Consider the following 17,765-nt stretch of genomic DNA (forward strand, 5'->3'; position numbering starts at 1 on the left):
ATCCGGGTATTCCAAGGTCGGTACACTAGATGCAAATAAGAATATACGTAGTGTGCCTTCTTATAATATGCATGCTGCATTATTTATGTGGTTAAACGCAATATCTGGCTAGTTTGTGTGTGTACAGCTGCACAGCTTATTAGCCTGTGCTCCAGCTTGTACTGGAAAGAATATGGCATTTGCATTGATGTCAGAGAAAGTAATGCAGAACGGGATGTACTCATTAGGGTTTTTGATCCAGACAAAAGCTTCTTTTTTACATTATTTAGTTATCCTTGTAGGCCACAATTATTGGAGCATGATAACATACTTATGACTCTAGTTTATCCTACATTTCCATTCAGCACGCTCCTGGCCTTTTCCTAGATACTCCTAATTGTCAGCAGTTTGTTTTCCTGTGGACTTGGTACATCACAGTATCGTGTTGGGAAGCACTGCTTTGTTTGTACGGAAGATTTTTTTGTATGAAATTACTTGGGAGAATATTATCAAACAACTTTTTGTTTTCTCAAGTGGATTAAGAAAATTGATTGGTAAATACAATTTTGAATGGAACACAACCACCCTCTTGCCTGTTCTTTTTAAGTTGTAAGGGTCTGACAGCGTCTCACGCTTTTTGCATTTGTAACCTTTTTGCTGGGTTTGGTTTTTGGGAAAATAAATATAATATAGCGATATCAGGATTTTAATGTCCTAGAGAAAGTGACAGATTTCTACTAGATAGATCATGTATTTCTCCTAGGGAATGCAAGGAAACTCACCCCCACCTATCCCAGGGAGAAGAAAGCATTCACAGGGCAGAGGTGCAGAACATAATGGACAGGGGTACTCTTGACGTAGGTGGGCAGAAACAGGAGTTAACCAAATTTACAAAAAAGAAGCACGGGTAAAATACCTCGGAATATACTGGTATGCCTCCCTGACACCTAATGAAGATATGTAACCCTTTCTTAACTCGCTCTTCTGTTTGCATCTGTCTGGACCCGGAGATGTGTGCTCACTCTGTTTGGTCAAGTCTGGTCTAAACCAACAACTCACACCAGTCAGACTTTAAGATTCGGGTGTACTGAAGCTGGCCAAGGGCACATGTTCAAATATCAAGGTTCATAATGTAACTAATAATTCGAGGTGAGGTTTATGAATGAAGTTATCTTTAAGTCAGAGTTTTTTCTTAATAAATGCGTTGGTGACTGAAATGTATTGACACACTTACTGTGTGTTGCAGAACCAACAGTCTCAGTCTGTGGTAAACAACACTAGCTAAGATATGTATTCCTAGTTTGAATGAACCTTTTATAGGCTGCCCTTAGCTGGCGGAGAGGCATGTTATACATGGGGTGGCCCTTTTGGATTGGAAGTGGGGCGAACCTCTTCAGAGGATCTTTCTTGATTTCGGGCACCATTTTGGTATTCGACCTGCAGTAATTGATCCATGAGAGTCAGAGGGCCCCTGACAGTTTGCATTGTGCCAGTACTCCTCATTCTGTATTTGTACATTTTTCAGACCACATTGTTCTGTCGGTATGATTGATAGCAGTCACTTTGTATACATCTAGATTTAAGACAGATTAGTTTCTTCTGGTTTCCCTATCATGGACTGCTCTCAGATGTTGTTTTGCTTATTAATACCACATAGAGTCATGGAGGGTAGCTGTTAACCTGGTGGCAACACTTGTAACCTTGAAGTTCTGGGTGACTTTGTACAAGGATGATGGATTTAACCCAGATCTCTTGATCTGGGGGTGAATGTTTAGATTTGTTCTGCATTCCGTCCATCAATTGTGTGTCTTTTGTTTTCTCACCCTAAGTGTGCCGGGTATACCCAGACGTGGGTCCCGGGCTCACTGTGCCACTGGATTCAAGCTATCCTGGCTAATGAGGGTTGAAACCCCGAAACCGGTCCTAGGATGCTTGTTTCCGGTCCAGGGAGGACCTGACTTGGCAGTTTGGGCTGGACTGTTCCCACAAGGCACAGGGTCAAGACTTACTTGCATAAGACCAGGTCTAAACTGGGGGGGCATGGTGAGTAAAAGAATGGTGTATTTAACCCATATCTCTTTACGGGGGGTGAATGTTTTGATTTGTTATGCATTCTGTCCATCGTTTGTGTGTCTATTGTACAAGGAGCATGAAGCTCAAGTAATTCATGATGTCACTCTTGATTGATTGATTGATTCTTATCTCCTGGATGATGAACATCCCTCTTGTTGACATCTAGTAATATATTATATATTTTTATATTGGTCTCTTACCTGGTTCTTCTCAACAGCAACACTTTTCTTCCTTTCTGATTTGAGTAAAACGTTTCTAAATAAAGTTAAGTATCTAATAGTTATGAATTGCAGCTTTTCATGGGATTACTTCCTTCTAAATATTTTTATTGTTTAAATCACTTTAATATGCATTGTCTTTTTTTGTTTTTTTTATTAGGGCATAGTATATTGTTATGTTTTTATTTCAGAGTTCATGTCTGGAACATTTTAATATCATTAAGGAGCTGTGCCCTTTATGTGGTTGCGATGGTGTGGTGTTCTCTCCTCTGCTTTTAGGATACAGAACGTGTTTAGTGTTGTTCGTGAAGGTTTATGGAACCCATACTCAAAATTTAAAAGCGCTGACTGTTATCGTATACTTGAATGCAAAAGTTGTTCACCTTTTGTGGGTTTATAGCATTACGTTCATGAATTGATAGTAATCAACAGAGGTACTGTTAAAAGCCAGATGTTATTTTAGAAATGAAGACTTCCACTGGGAGTTGGAATGCAGTACACTTTGGTATTTTCTCCTATTAGTTTGGACCATGCATTAATTAGTGGCCTTAAATGGGTAGTTCATTTAGATGTCTTAGCAGTTGCAATCTGTAGGTTTGTTAGACTTGCTAAAGCAGGTTAGAATCTCAGCCTCATTGGATGTACTTGAAGCCACTGTCCTCCTAATGTCCTTGGATTACTATTAAATGATCAGAGCATACTTCATTAGTTTCACACAAATCAAAACCCATTACACATTCTAAAAGAACAGGCGTGGCAATTGGTCTTTCTCTTTGCCGAACTCTTCGGTAGTGTCAATAGCAAGACTGCACAACTATTGGGGTATATTTTAGCTGGCAAGTAGTACTTTTGAGTTATGCTTTTTGAATTGGCCATAGTCAATATATTTAAAATGATGTTTATAGTGTGTGTTCATGGCCATGGACTGTCCATAATGTCTCCAGGGGTATGGGATAGGTGGAAACCTGTATGAATGAGTTTGGTCAGCTTCAAAGACAGTAGGTCTAGTGAGAGCTTAGAACTTTAATTAATGAGACTGTATCTTCGGCTTGTGGATATTCCAAGATTTAATCACTCTAATGATGGGACTCTTGTAAGAATGGTGAGTATCAGATGGATTGCAGAAAGCTCTTGGTACCAAGAGCCATCTTTTCAGAGTTTCAGCTATTTTACGAAGGGTAGATTATATTATTTGCCGTTAACACTAAAGTATGTTGAAAGAAAAACTAGCAACATCTGATCAGCAAGATTTCTAATGGCAAGATGTGGGATTGAAACATTGGGTTCTTTGGTTGCCCATGTTTGGTGGATGGTTTGTGTGAAATATTTGTATGTCCATTGTACACAAGCAAACCATCAAATCACTTTACATATAGCATTGTGATATCGTTTCCTGCGCTATTTTTATCTCACAAGTATGTTTTGCCCCGCTGGATGTGCTAGACCTTGCTTCATGTTGCTTCTTGGTCGTGAGTTGTAGGCCATATAGGCAGCAGGCAGAAAAGCATGTGCTGCTAAACCCTGGATTCCAGGCAGGTTTTAGTGTAATCAGACCGAAAAAGATGGCCTTCTCTTTCACAGTAAGGCAACTGCGTAATGTCCCTCTTACGGCATCATTCTATTCCATACTTACTACTTCATGTTTATGGCAGTCATTTTTAATGATCTTGGCTACCTTCTCAACAGACTGGCTAACTCTGGCTACTTTAACTCAAGAAACTTTGCACTTGTAAGATTAGAAATCAAGCAGTCAGTCAAAGAAAACACCTGGAAGGAGGTCTTCTTTAAAACCTCCTCATGCAGCAAAGGCAGTTCCCCATTTCAGAAGGTCAGAAAAGTACTATTAACCCACTTTTATTTTAGGTGCTTGCTACAGTGAATCCAGCAATCCCCTCTGGCAAACTTCTAAGTTCCATGGTACCTTTTCTGATCATTAGATATGATTCAAGCCATCACCATCTTCTGTGAACCTCATGATATTATGCCTCACTTGTGTTGTATAATGTGTATTACCTCAGGAGATCTATGTAATTTATTATTTCCTTGTGTATGATCAATTTGCAAGTTGTAGGTATTGCACATCAAAGGAGATATAGTATTACCTTTCCACTTTGTGACCGCATCTCCCTTTACATTTATATTTCTCAATTAAACATGATAATTGTGAAGAACCACAGGGGCAATTAACTATGGTTTTATAGGCGACTTAAAGTCCTAAACATAGGCTCTTAACTATAATACATACCTGATGCTCGAGATATGTTTTGGAGTCAAACAGCAGGAGGCGTCAAGTAAAATTAAACACAGGTTGTAGTCCTAGAGATGACTTAAGCTTGGTGTTCCCTCTCTAGCCAGTGGATAACTGCCTGGCGATAGAACACTCACGCCATAGATCATAAGACACAGCAGAGCAGTGCCTAAAGTTACAACACATCTTCCCTCCCTTTACAAAATAAGTATCAACCATTTGACCAGTGACTACACCTCGCAAATGAGAAAAGAGAAACGATATGTAGAACATACATAAGAGCGTTTTTAAGTTACATAATCTTGTAAATAACCAGGTTGTGTGCAAGACCTCGATGTTCCCGTAAATCCCCTTCTTAATTCAACTAGTTCATTGTCTCTAGTGGCTCCGTCTGAAAGACCATCACCTCTGCCATCATTGAGACCTTGATGCCTCGCACTGAAGTGACTCTCTTTCGACACGTTTGTCCAAAACCTCACTATCATTCAGCAACATGAAACTGCTGCAACCCTTTTCCTGTTTCAAAGTCACCTACCTTAACTTTACTATCACTACCACCACACTATTCAACACAGTCTTCCTGACACCATAATACCTTCATCCATGCCCTTGACATCTTCGTATTAGTTTTCCTCGCTTCCATCACATCAAATTGAATTTCTTTAGTGATACTAGATCTGATAGTCTTCTAGCCAAAGATTCCTTACCTTACAATATTTCCCAACTGGAGCCGGAAAATCTTGAGCAGTACCTGTGCGCACTGGTAGGTGGTATTGATTTGTTCCGCTTCCTCTGCGTCAGAATTTATGTGCATAGTGCCTATATAAGCCCTACCACAGCTCAATAACATCAGTTATTTTCTTTTTGCACCATCAGCGCAGATCCGGAGAGAACAACTTCAGTTCAATTTTGGACTTCCTTGTTCAACTTTTTGTCAATTATCTTTGAGCGCAGCTCCCAGTGTACGTTAGGGATGTCCCCTTAAACAATTGTGGGGTTTAAACCGTTTCTATCCTGTCACAGGCAGATATCTGACAGATCCATACCTGGTTTGCTTGTGGTGCCTGGAGCTGGGCACAATGAGAGATTAACCCCAAGGCAGGCTTGGAGCATGCTCTGAAGCTCCTGGTTTTCTGACACAGAATGGTGTCGCACCACTCCAGGTCCCAGTTGCGAGGAAGGTCCCAGGTGCACTGTCATTCCCGCAGGTCCAAAATGTCGTCTGGTAAGTCCCACCAGAAAAAGTCAAAATGCTCTTTGACTTTGCAGCGCCAGTCCAAGTTATCATACTCAGCGGGGAAACATCTCCACAAATCTAGGTCCCACTCCACACTTCAGTTACGGAGTCTGTTTCCGCTCCACGCATCCTAGAGTTTTCCAGAGTGACTTCTGCCCATCTTAAAGAATTTTGAGGCCATGCACCTCGTATTTGCATGGGCTGACCACTTTGAAGTGCCTTAGGGCTCCATGAGTTCGAGACCTGCCCCAACTGTTTTTCTGCTTGTGGGTCCGCCCTTGATGGCAGTTGGCCTCTTTAGAGCTATTCCTGAAGCCGTATTCAAACTGGTTGTGATTCCATGGCCATTCCTGGAGTTCGTTCCAGTGGCGCCGTTCCCAGCAGCACCACCACCACTCGGCAGCTCAGACCTCATCATTATACCCGACTCTGATGCAGAGAGGGGCCAGTGTCATCCGACTTAGGCTCCAGCACTGACCAGACCCGTAACATCCAGTTCGAAACAGCCCCTCCATCTACTAACATGCTCTGTGGAGATTACAGTTGGGTCGGATCTGAAAATCCTTATGTGTAACCTCCTGGTGTGGCAATGAAGGAAGAGGCTTCATTCGGCAAGGTGGTGGGGAAGATGGCTGATTTCCTGGACATTAAACTGCCCTTGTGGCAGTCAAGACTAACGTCTTCACAAAGGTCCTTCAACCCTGGATAATCCCCAAGGAACCTCTTCTTTACTTTAAAAAAGCACTCACTGATGTCCTGCTTGGGGTCTGGGCCAAGCCCTGCACAGGCGCTTCAGTGCAAAGGACCATTGCTTACTGCCATCGCCCTGTCCCTGGGGACCCACCTTTCCTTACCCAGCACCCTACCCCAGAGTACCTGGTGATCCAGACCTCATCCTCCAAGCTTAACCCTGGCATGTTTCCTACCACACCACCGGAAAGGGAATCCAAGAGGCTGGACACCTTTAGCAAGAGGATTCTCTCTTCCACCAGCCTTGCACTGCAGTCTGTGAACACCACGTGCCTCTTGGACCAGTAGTCCCACACAGTCTGGGACTCCACTGCTGGGAAGTGATACGCATAGTCACGAAGGAGGCCAGAGACCTCCTGACCCAGTCTGTTGCCGATGGACAGACACAGCAAAGTTCAAGGTACACACTGTGCTGGATATGACAGCTTCGCTAGGTATATATGGACACTCCCTTTGATGGCACTTGCCTGTTTGACGAGAAGCCACTCAAGCGCATTAAGGACAGCAAGGCCACTGCTTGGTTGAGTCTGCCTGTTGCCCCTTCTGTGGCTATGGTAGGGGCTACCCGCCGCTTATTTTTCCACCCAGTCACATGGCCAGCAGACTCCTTAGCCCTTTTACGGTGCGGACAAAGTTCCTACAAGTCTTGTGGGACACCAGGCCAGAGATCTGCCCGGATATCCCGTTAAGCAGCTTCAGCCTCCAAAGTCTGATGGGCAACCAGTCAGCATCAGGATCCAGCACCACCTGCCCCAATATTAGTCTATCAACTCAGACAACTGGGTACTCCAAATTGTTCATCTGGGTTACGCCTTCCATTCAACCTGCTGCCCATGTCACCATCTTCAGATCGGCTGACGGAGGACTGCCTCTCCCTGTTGCATCAGAGAGTACAGACTGTTCTGCCAAAGGAGCTATCGAGAGGGTGCCGACATCAGAAATAGGCTGTTGGTATTCCTGCTACATTCTGGTGATGAAGAAGGACGGAGACCTCCATCCACCCTATTCTAGACCTACGCCCTCTCAACTACTTCCTCAAGAAATTCTAAATGCTCATGATAGTTCTTGTCCTGTCTGCCCTGGAGACTGGACAGTAGTTATGGACTTGCAGTACACATTTTCTATATACCCGTCCCGCCGGCCCACATGCGTTACCTGAGGTTCCTGGTGGGCCAAGAGCATTTTCAATTCACTGTGCTCCCTTTTGGCCTTAGCAGCACCCCAAAGGTTTTCACAAAGTTGATGGCGGTGGTGGCACCCCATCTGCAGAGCTTAGGCATTCCAGTCTTCCACCACCTCGAGGACTGGCTGTTGAAAGCGGGCTCGCCCCAGGCAGTAGTCACTCACCTCCAGACTACCTTGGGCCTCCTGTATTCGCTGGGGTTAGCTATAAACATGCCATAGTCACATCTTACTCCCTCTCAAATGCCCCCTTTCATCGCAGCCATTCTGGACACAGTGCAGTTCTGCGCCTACCCTCCAGAACATAATTCCAGTATATTCAGGCTATTATTTAGCCTCTATCCTAGATTTCGGCAAGACTGGATCTGAGGCTGCTGGTTCTCATGACCTCCTGCATTCTACTGGTAAAGCACGCCAGCTAGCAATGGCTGGCTCTGCAGTGAGACCTGAAATCCCAGTGGGTGCAGCATCAGGGTAATCTCTGACCTGGTGCAGATATCAAAGGGAACTGCAAAAGACCTGTAGTGGTGGATGACGAACTGCAATTGGGTCAGTGCCAGATGCCTCTTCCTTCCCCACCCAGACCTCACAGTGGTCACAGATGCATCTCTACTGGGTTGGAGTGGCCATCTGGGAGAGTTGGAGATCAGAGGACTGGCATTGAAAGCCTTTCTATTTTCCAGCAAGGTGAGGTTGCTTCAGGTGTTAATGGACAACACCACCTGTACGTGGTATTGCAGCAAGCAGGTTGGGGAAGTAGGGGTGAGATCAAGGAGCCTGTCAAGAAGCCCTGCGTTTCTGGAGATGGTTGGAACGTCAGGACATTTTCCTGGTCGTACAACTCCTGGGGAGTCTCTCTGAATTTTAGGGCGGACAAACTCATCCATCGATGCCTTGTGTATCACAAATGTCATCTCTGTCTGGAGACATTTCAAGGTCTCCTCCGTGACTTGGGACAACCTTGGTTGGATCTATTTGCCACTGCCAAGAACATGCAATATCAGCCCTTCTGGCCATTGAAGTTTCCAAAGGGGCTTTTGTTCGGAGACGCATTTCATCTCAAATTGGTCTCAAGATTCCTCTAAGCCTCCCCACCTATACCACTCCTGCCTCAAGTCCTGAAGAAGGTCAGGATGGACGAGGCCCAAGTCATCCTTGTGGGTCTGGATTGGGCACAGATACCTTGGTATCCCAATCTCCTGAGGATGAGCATTAGACCTTTGATTAGGTTGCCCCTTCGGTAGGATCTCCTGTTGAAGCAACAGGCTTAAGATCACTCAGAATGTCGCTGTCCAAGGCATTGAAAGCTCTCCACTTGCTGCCAGTGGAGCAGCATGTTCAATTTAAGGCCCTCTGCATCTTGCATAGGGCTTGTCTTAGGGGAGATCCTACTCTGTTAAAATCGCTAGCTACCTGTAAATTCTTGGTAGGTCACTTAGATCTTTCTCTGTCTACCTGCTGCAAGTCCCGTAGTTCGACGATCTCGTTGGGGAGGCCATCATGCCTCCTGCCTCTGGAATTCCCTTTCCCCAGAGTTATGCCAGCTGTCCAATGAGTTGTCCCTACGTAAGGCCGTAAAAAATAGATTTTTTACTTCTTAGTCTGGTCGGTAAACTGCCTTTAGGAGGACCTCTTCTACTGCTGGCAGGCCTCCGGTAGCAATGCACTTTACAAGACCTGTAGAATAGAAAGGAGCACTCCCGGCATCATATACCTTTCCCTCAACATATTTTTCCTGAAACTAAATTTCTTGTTGGCATGTAACAAATTATATCAGTTTTGTTTTCCTGATAACCACCTGGATTTATATTTTTGGAGCTAGATGAACTCCCGCCCACTCTTTCATAAACATTTCTTTAGGTATGATTGTATATAAAGAGCTTGACTCTACCATTAGATGGACTTTTCTCCACTTAATTTTAAACTCTGCTTTTGGTCTACTGTGCAAGCCAGCATTGTCTTTGTTTCTTTATCTTGGATTTAAACCCATTCTTGCACATGCCCCCAAAATGACCCTTGCATCCACATAATCTGCACTCATTTCCGATGGCGAAGCAATTTTGAAGTCTGCATTATGAAAATTACTACTGCATCTAGTATAAGTCTTCTCAACTTGTTATGACACAGACACATCTCTATTGTTAGATGTGATTTTTCTTTTACCTTTAGGACATCCCCTGCTGGCACGGAGTACCTCTGGATCTTCTTGAACCGCACTAGAGACTTTTCCCTTCTCTTATTTTCCCTTTTTCGGTCTCTTTCATACATAAATCTGACTACTCTGTTGCCTTTGCTTTTTCAATATTGTCCTTAAGATGAGAATTCTTTGGCTTCCAAAGTCTTTCTTGCATTTTTTTGCTCCTACATTGGACAGTTAATTGATCACGGGTTAACTAATCTGTCCTCGTACCAAGCTGCCACTTGATGGATAATTCTCATATCCTTGGGACAAATCCACCTGCAGTTTCACCCATTCTCTTATATCTACTCATAGCTATGTAAGTGACTTTAGCAAATCTATTTTCTAGTCTTTTCTTTACTTCTTTGTGTAATGTTTTTAGAAAATATAAATATAAAATTTGTTGACCATCCCTTTCCATAGCAATTGGTAAATACTTAAACTCATTGTGGCCTTCCTTACTCAAAACACTAAATGAAAAAGCTTTTTTTTTCTTGACTGCCAAAAATGTACATCTAAAGCTCCGAAATATTTCTCAAATATATATATCAAGCTTCCAAATCTACATGTAGAGTTCCTGGAGCGTCAGAGCATTAGTCACATTAGTGATTGCACACTGGTCCCCTCTCAACTTTTATCCAAGTCAAGAACCATTATGAGTTATAAAATGAAATTAAGGTTCTGTCATAAAATCCAGTGAAACCTAGTTTGTGCATGCACCAAAGCGAACACATTTTCTTTTATTTTCCCCCAAAACACTGAACCAGTTTTGTCCATTTTTAGTTGTATTTTTGACTGCAAATTTGGTGAGAGGGGATTCTAAAGCTTTTTGAAAATCCTTGAACAGAAGCCTCTTATATTTAATTTATTTTTATTACATTTATAATTTTATATAGCATGAACAAGACCATTTTGGGTGACAGAGCTCGATTCAAGAAGAAATCGATAAGCAATATACATGGTATTGGTCATGTAGGCAATAGTTACATAAGCAAATAGTAAAAAGAAATACAGGAACACAGTCATTTGTAAATACTCTCATGGGCAAAATACAGCAGCTCTTCGGGCGGTGTGTAGATGGTGGCAAAACGGAACCGTGCAGATCTTGGTGGTGTGGACAAAGGTGTAATAAAATAGAACGTCAGTTAAGCGACACACGCGAGGAGGAGGAAGTATGGCCTCAATGTGAGAGGAATTTGTTGGATAGCAGAAGTTTTGCTTCTTTTTTGAAGGTGGAAGTGGAAGGGTTGCACCTGCTTTCTGGAGTTAGAGAGTTCCAGATTTTAGGGGCACGTCAGGAAGAGGATCTATTGCATGTTTTCTTTTTGTTGTGTTTTATGTGGCTTAAGTAGTGGGGCACTTGTGCTTCTGGAAGATCCTTGTAGAGAGTAGAACCTTGGGGGACACCTAGCGTAACTGGCTCCTGATCAGAAAGAGCACGGTTGATTGCAACAAGCTGAGATCTTTTTTGAATGAATGAGGCAAACCATTTTAACACGTACCGGAGAGACCAATCCTGCTTTCTAATATGTTCATAAGGTTTACATGATTGACCATGTGAAACGCAGCTGACGGGTCAAGTATTATTAGTAAGCAAGATTCATTCTGATCGAGTGGGCATAGAGCATTGTCGACAATGTGGACCAGGGCAGTTTTGGCGCTATGGCCCTGTCTGATACCAGATAGACATTGGTCGTGGAGTTGGAATTGCTCAATGTGACTGCAAAGCTGTAGGTGCACAAAGATGGGATGTTGGAGTTAGAGTTGTAGTTTTTTGGCTCAGACTGGCCACGGTTGATTGTTTTGAAGATAGGAGTAACCTGGCCACTTTTTAGGCAGTCAGGTATGAAGCATTGGGTAAGTGAGGCATTGATAATCCTAGTCTGTCACGGGAGTAGGAGGTGAATGGACTCATTAAGGAGTTTGGAGGGAAGTAGATTGTTGAAGTGTTTGCAGTATTTCGATAATTTAGAAGTTTCGGGATCTCGCTTTCATCAAATTTTTTAAAGCTAGACCAGGCTGCATTGTTCTCAGATTTTGGGGAGGGCTTCTCAGGCATTCGTCCTGATCATGAGGGGTGGGGTGTTGGGGGGGGGGGGGGGGGGGTGTCAAGGTTTTCTCAGCAACGAAGGCAATAGTTTCGCAATTATGTAGGGTTTTGTTGTCTGTGGATGGGGCATTGCTTTTTCGGTTCATTTGGTTTGACAATTTCTAGAAGTTTTTTTGGTCGATTTTATTGCCGAATCAAGTTGATTTTGAAAGAATGCTGCTTTGAAGTTTTGTAATGTACTTATTTGTCATAGAAGTTTGATGTTGCATCCATGCTCTTTCAGCAAGTCTTAGGCATTGGCCTTTCTTGTTAAGGTTACAGTAGAACCAAGGATTGGATCTTTTGAATAGGACTCTCTTTAGTTGTTTGCAGGCAACGACATTCATGATTTTTTCACATGGAGTGATGATGTGATCCGTGAAGTCATGAGTGTCATACATGTTGGAGGGAGAGAGCATGTTACAGTAACTAATAGCAATCAGCGTGAATGGGTTTATGTTGTGGGTGTCTCTGACCCAATGTTTGGCTTTCACAGGTGGGCCCTAGAGATAACTGCCCTTTCAGCTATGAAGATGGTGATGCAATGGTGGTCAGTCCAGGCGCAAGGTAGGCTAGATTACATTTGTATGGTTTTCTCTTTTGCTTAGATTAAATATAAGGTGGCCCTTTTGTTATGGGTAGGGGTGTTGCAGGCTTGTATAAGGCCGAGGTCCTGCAGGCAGCATTTGAAACTGTTCATAAAAAGGTCACTGGGGTTTTTCCAATGAACGTTGAATTCGCCAGGAAAAATCTGGTTGTTACGCTCTTCGTTATGGTAGGAGATGATCTCGATGATCTATTTGATGAATGTGTGGTTATCTACGGGAGGGTGATGAATTGTGTGAAGGGAGCACATTGATTTGTCATTGTTGGTGATGTTGATCCTAAGGTACTGTCAAGAGGGAGTGATAGAGAATGTGTTTGTTTCATAGATAGCTTGGACCTGTAGAAACAGGCTAGGCCACCCCAGGAACGGCCTGAATGGTCCAGTCTGATGTCATGATTGGGAAGCACTAGTATGTCAAGAATTGGGGATGAGGATTCGTTCAACCAAGTTTCAGTGAGTATAAGGATGTCCAGATTAAGTATAAGATCAGCTATGTCAGCCACATGTTTCACAGCTGAGCAACAATTGAGTAACATGTATATAAGGAATGTTCAGGTGGTATTAGTAGAAGTATGGGACCTGGGTACTTTTTTAAGGTCCGTTTTATTAATGTACCTAGAGTTAGGATGGGAATACCAGAAAGGGTGAGTGATAAATGCCTGAATTCTTCCAGCAGGCATAACGTGGTCAGTTGGAACACGACTATAAGTGGCGAGGAGGTAGAGGATATTATTATTTGATAGCTGTCTGACTAGCCTATTGGGTCGGGAGGAATAGTCAGGATTCAGTATGCAACTCCAGCTAGGCTGTGGGACCCATGTACTGGCAGAGCGAGCAGCAGTGTGGCATTTGGGAGTTGGGTTGTTGTGATTCTAGAGGTGAGTTTTAAGTAAGGATCAATTATGTTCCAGGTTGGAGGTGATATGCACTAGTTTAAGGATGTCCACTCTAAAAGTTGTAGTGCAGATTTTATGGTATCATGCGTAGAGTTAGTGTAGCAACTTCTAATGGGTTCCTGACTGGTGGAAGCAGTGTGATATGAGGATCTAGCAGAGTCAGGATAGCAGGGGGGGAATGGTAGCAAAACCTTTGTAGGGTCCACAATCCGAGTCTTGATAATTGCTGGTTGATAGTGAGTGGTGTATATACTGTTTTGGTTGATTGGAGTGTTGGTGCAGGATTTTTCAGAAGGTTGCAAAGGAGTGGTGTTGGAGTGTTGTATTCGTAAGGCAGTGCCAGCATTATCAGTAGAAGAAGGGGAATGATGGACTGCAATTATACCCGTGGATGTGTGGGTGTCCGCCAGGGGAAAGAGGTGGGAAGAGGGGAATGGAAGTGAGAGAGATGAGGTTGTCACGTCAGAGGGGAGTTGTAAGGGGCAGTAGCCATGTCTAACTTGTTCTTCATGAAGAAGAAGAGATCGACAAAGAGTTCCAGAGTGCAAACCTGAAGATTTAATGAGCACGGTGCCGTTATAGATGGTGGCTTCCATATTGTACAAAGGCGAGAGCGCAATATTGAGTTGATGACGTGTGGAATTTTCTTGTTGGTGATGGTGTTGAGTTAAGAAGATAACACTTTAATCCACTGAGCACACCGATTGGTAAATAAGATTAAGTCATTCAGTATAGAACCCTAGTTGTAACAGAAGTAGGAGTCTGTGATAAGAGTTTCTTTAATTAGGTTGTGAATTTTATGTGTTAAGATTTTAATAGCTTTTTGGTTAGGTTAGAAAAGTAGTTTATTCTGAGCAAATTTCCTGCAGTGAACAGTAGGGAGTTAAGCTTGTTGAAATGGGATGGTTCCATGCAGTGTAATGTAGATAGGGGAGAGCAAGCGAGAGCAAGGTCGTGGCCTCTCCCATGATGGCTGCCCTTTTGGAGGCAGAAGTGGAAGCTACTGCATAGAGAATCTGGGAAGTCTTTTTTCCATTTTTGTTTTTGAGTAGGGTTAGAAAATCCTATGTCAATTTCTATGGAAGTAGATGTGCTAGGGATCAATGCACACACAAGAGGTCAAAAGGAAAAATAAATAAAACATTTAATTAGGGCAAAATGTCATTAAGATAGGGTGAAAAATGGCTGGGGAAAGGAAACTCTAAAGGATATGGCGGGGGAGTCGGGCAAGCCCCTTTGGATAAGGAATTGGTCACAAAAGATACGATAAGAAGGTTCACTCAATCAGTAGGAGCCATGTGTGAGGGTCTTGAGGTAGGGGGCTATCGGGTGCTAAATATATTCCAGGAAAATCGAAGTCAGGCAGCTTACTGCTTTCTAGCTGCAGGAATAATGCAGCAGCTATGCTACTTTTATCTGTTCATGCCTATAACTAGTGGTTGCTATTGTATTGGTACATATGGGTTGTAGACTTTTTATTAATCCTCTTTATTTGTTTTGTGCATTTCAAGACTATACACCTTCATACAGATCCATTGCCAGTAAGATGTTCCTTTATTCATGTAGCTTGAAATTTAGGTTTCTATCCGTCCCAGACCATGCTTGTTAAATTTCGATTCCGGTGCATTTTTTAGAAAATTACTTTTCAAAAGTAAAACAGGAAAAGGAAAACAAAACTAGGTGTGAGAAAGTGAATAATTAATTGGGGTGGAAGGTACTCTATAAATAATAAGGTCACTATCTTTTTACATCCTGTAAAATATGTAAACCATGTAGAATAACCAAAACAGTTAAGTAAAAATACCTTTTCAATTTAGAAAAATAGAATTAAATGTAATGATCAAAGTGACATCAAACTCAAGTGGCACATAGATGACAAAATTTGAATTCTGGGAACTGGAGATATGAATTTCTGAAGTTTGAAGTAAAAATAATGGCAAAAAGAGTCAAAGTTAGTCAATGGTGGCGGTAGACCAGGACGTAGGCTTGATTTCTGTCCAACCAAATGGAGTATGGGTCGGATACACCACCATGTTCGACCCAGTTAAAGGTTTTACCTTAGGATTTAGTCGTTTGTCTGGTAGTCTAGATGCTTCAGCGGGGCAAGGCAGCTGACTGTATCCGAGGAGGGCTCCATGACATTAGTCATTGGACAAGTTCCCGGTGAAATGATTGGTTTTGGTGCAAAAATCAAATTTGATTCTCAGGTGAGTCCTTGCTGGTCAGACACGTTTGGTGACTTCACCTGTGCAAGATGTGTTTACCTCAGATTGTTTTTTTTTTTTATTGGAGCTTGAAATCTTCCTGTGGGTCAAGACAGTGGGCTGTATTGAAAGAAGGCTCCACAAGGCCAGAGACCTTCACAGCTAGGTCAACCTGAATTAGATTTGCTGGTGTGGAGAAGCTCTGAGTGGAGGGGGATACCTATATCTTCAGCCCAAAGCTGCAGGACACTTTGGGTGGATTGGCTTGGCAGTTTCAGGGACATAAGGAGGAATTCAGTTACACACAGCCAAAGGACCCAGGAAAATGCTGGCTAATATTGATTATTCAGTAGGGTTGTCTTCAGTTAGGTGAGGGGCTTGGGGTGGAGTCACAGTTAAACTTTTTCCAAATGCAGGTCAGTTAATGTGGGTGCAGTAAGCTCCTCACTCTATTCCTCACGAGGGGCCTCAATGCTTCTTTGATGCTGCAGTTTACACCTATTGAGCTACTTATTGGTCCATCAGGTGCATAACCAATCATGATCCCTATGTCCATTGAGATTTGAGCAAGTATACAAGAGGTGCTTTGCTCCACATCATCATGATTGGGATACAGCCATGAGAAAATGGGCAACTTTTTGGAGCTGATAAGATAGGTTTTTCTGCAAGGCTCTTTCTAGTTATCCTTCCTTACAAAGCCACAAGTTGATCTTATCATGTGAAAAGTTACCTACGGGCACCCAAAGAGAGGGCTGTATTAGTTGTGTAACTTCCTACTAAGAATTGTTATTGTAATGAAAACCCTGTGTTTCCAGCTTTCGTTGAAACCATTGGAGCTTAGCGAGTCACTAACTACAACTATATTGGCTCTTTACAAATAAAATAAGGGTTTCCATTAAAAAAAAGTTGATTTTGTGGTTTTATGTTTATTCACATATTCTTACTTATGTTTTTTATTTACAGTAAATACAATCACATTCATATATATATATTTTCTAAATTTGACTTTGTCCTTTTTCTTTTTTAGAGTCTTTGTTTGTTCACACCAACAGGAATAAAGGAAGGACAGTCGCGTCTCATTCCTGCCGGGCCTGTCGCATATGGCACTACAATATCTGCACATGTAGCCAAATCCAGAAACACTCTGTTAGTAGAAGATATTCTGGGGGTAAATTGCATTGTGCTTTTAAGGAAAACCTGCTAACTAATGCTGGTTGGGTTAGTTATATTAGATAAGATGTATATTTCAATTCTTTAGTATGTAACCAAATGTACAGTTTGGAATAAATTCGCATTTTTTGTGTACTTTATTAATGTAGTGTTTGTTTCATAGTATATTGCCATTAGTAGAAGTATTCTGAAAACCAATTCTTTTCTGTTATGGGCTGTACGGGATATATACTACAATTGACCTATTTTTAACCAAATATGAGTGGTTCTTGCTACAGTCTGTAGCCAAACTAAAACTTGATCCCATATTCGCATGTACTTGAAAGATTATCCTTTTGATAATGTCGCACCTGAAATTTGCAATCTGTTTGTCTGATAAGAAAGAGATCACCTGAATTGGAGAAGGTTAAAAAAACTCCAGGGACAAAAGGATAGTTCTCCTTCAGAGGGCACTTTGTAAAGCAACAAACTTAGAATTTCCAGCTCCCTAATTTGGTAAGGATCTTGAAACACTAATCGTTTTTCTGTTGATGAAGTTAGAGGTAGTAGTTTGGTTTTGCCCTTGTGCCAACAAATGGACCCTACAAGTCCTCTGACTGTCTAGGCTTTTCTACTCTCTATCGCATGAGGGTGGGCCTAATTCATCAAACACTTCTTAAAAAATGTGAAATAAACTTCTATAGATTTTCCTCTGTTTACAGTATGTTTCTGGCTTTTATGTGGATTTATAGAACTCATTAGAAGTTATTCCCACTAGCCCAAGTTTACTCATGCTGATTTTCCACTAGGTGAAATGTCTGCATGAGTAAATATGGTGGAAAAATGTTTTTGCTTTTATTTCAAGAAATCAGTTTGTCATTCACCCCCTTTGGGCTGGGTAACAGGCCAGCTGTTTTAAGGTGTAGCTGCACAAGTCTGGTGATGGCCTGAAAT

At 42.4% G+C, this 17,765-nt stretch overlaps 1 protein-coding gene across 2 annotated transcripts in view; it reads left to right on the forward strand.

The window, feature by feature from the left end:
• Window positions 1-17,765, forward strand: part of PDE10A (phosphodiesterase 10A) — a 1,160,934-nt gene that overhangs the window by 567,237 nt on the left and 575,932 nt on the right. For both annotated transcript variants that reach the window (XM_085612212.1, XM_085612213.1), the window contains exon 6: window positions 16,690-16,830. In XM_085612212.1, the coding sequence (XP_085468338.1) occupies window positions 16,690-16,830 (141 nt within the window). The remainder of the gene's footprint in view (window positions 1-16,689; window positions 16,831-17,765) is intronic.

Source organism: Triturus cristatus, chromosome 6 (assembly GCF_964204655.1).
Source record: "Triturus cristatus chromosome 6, aTriCri1.1, whole genome shotgun sequence".
NCBI classification, from domain to species: domain Eukaryota; kingdom Metazoa; phylum Chordata; class Amphibia; order Caudata; family Salamandridae; genus Triturus; species Triturus cristatus.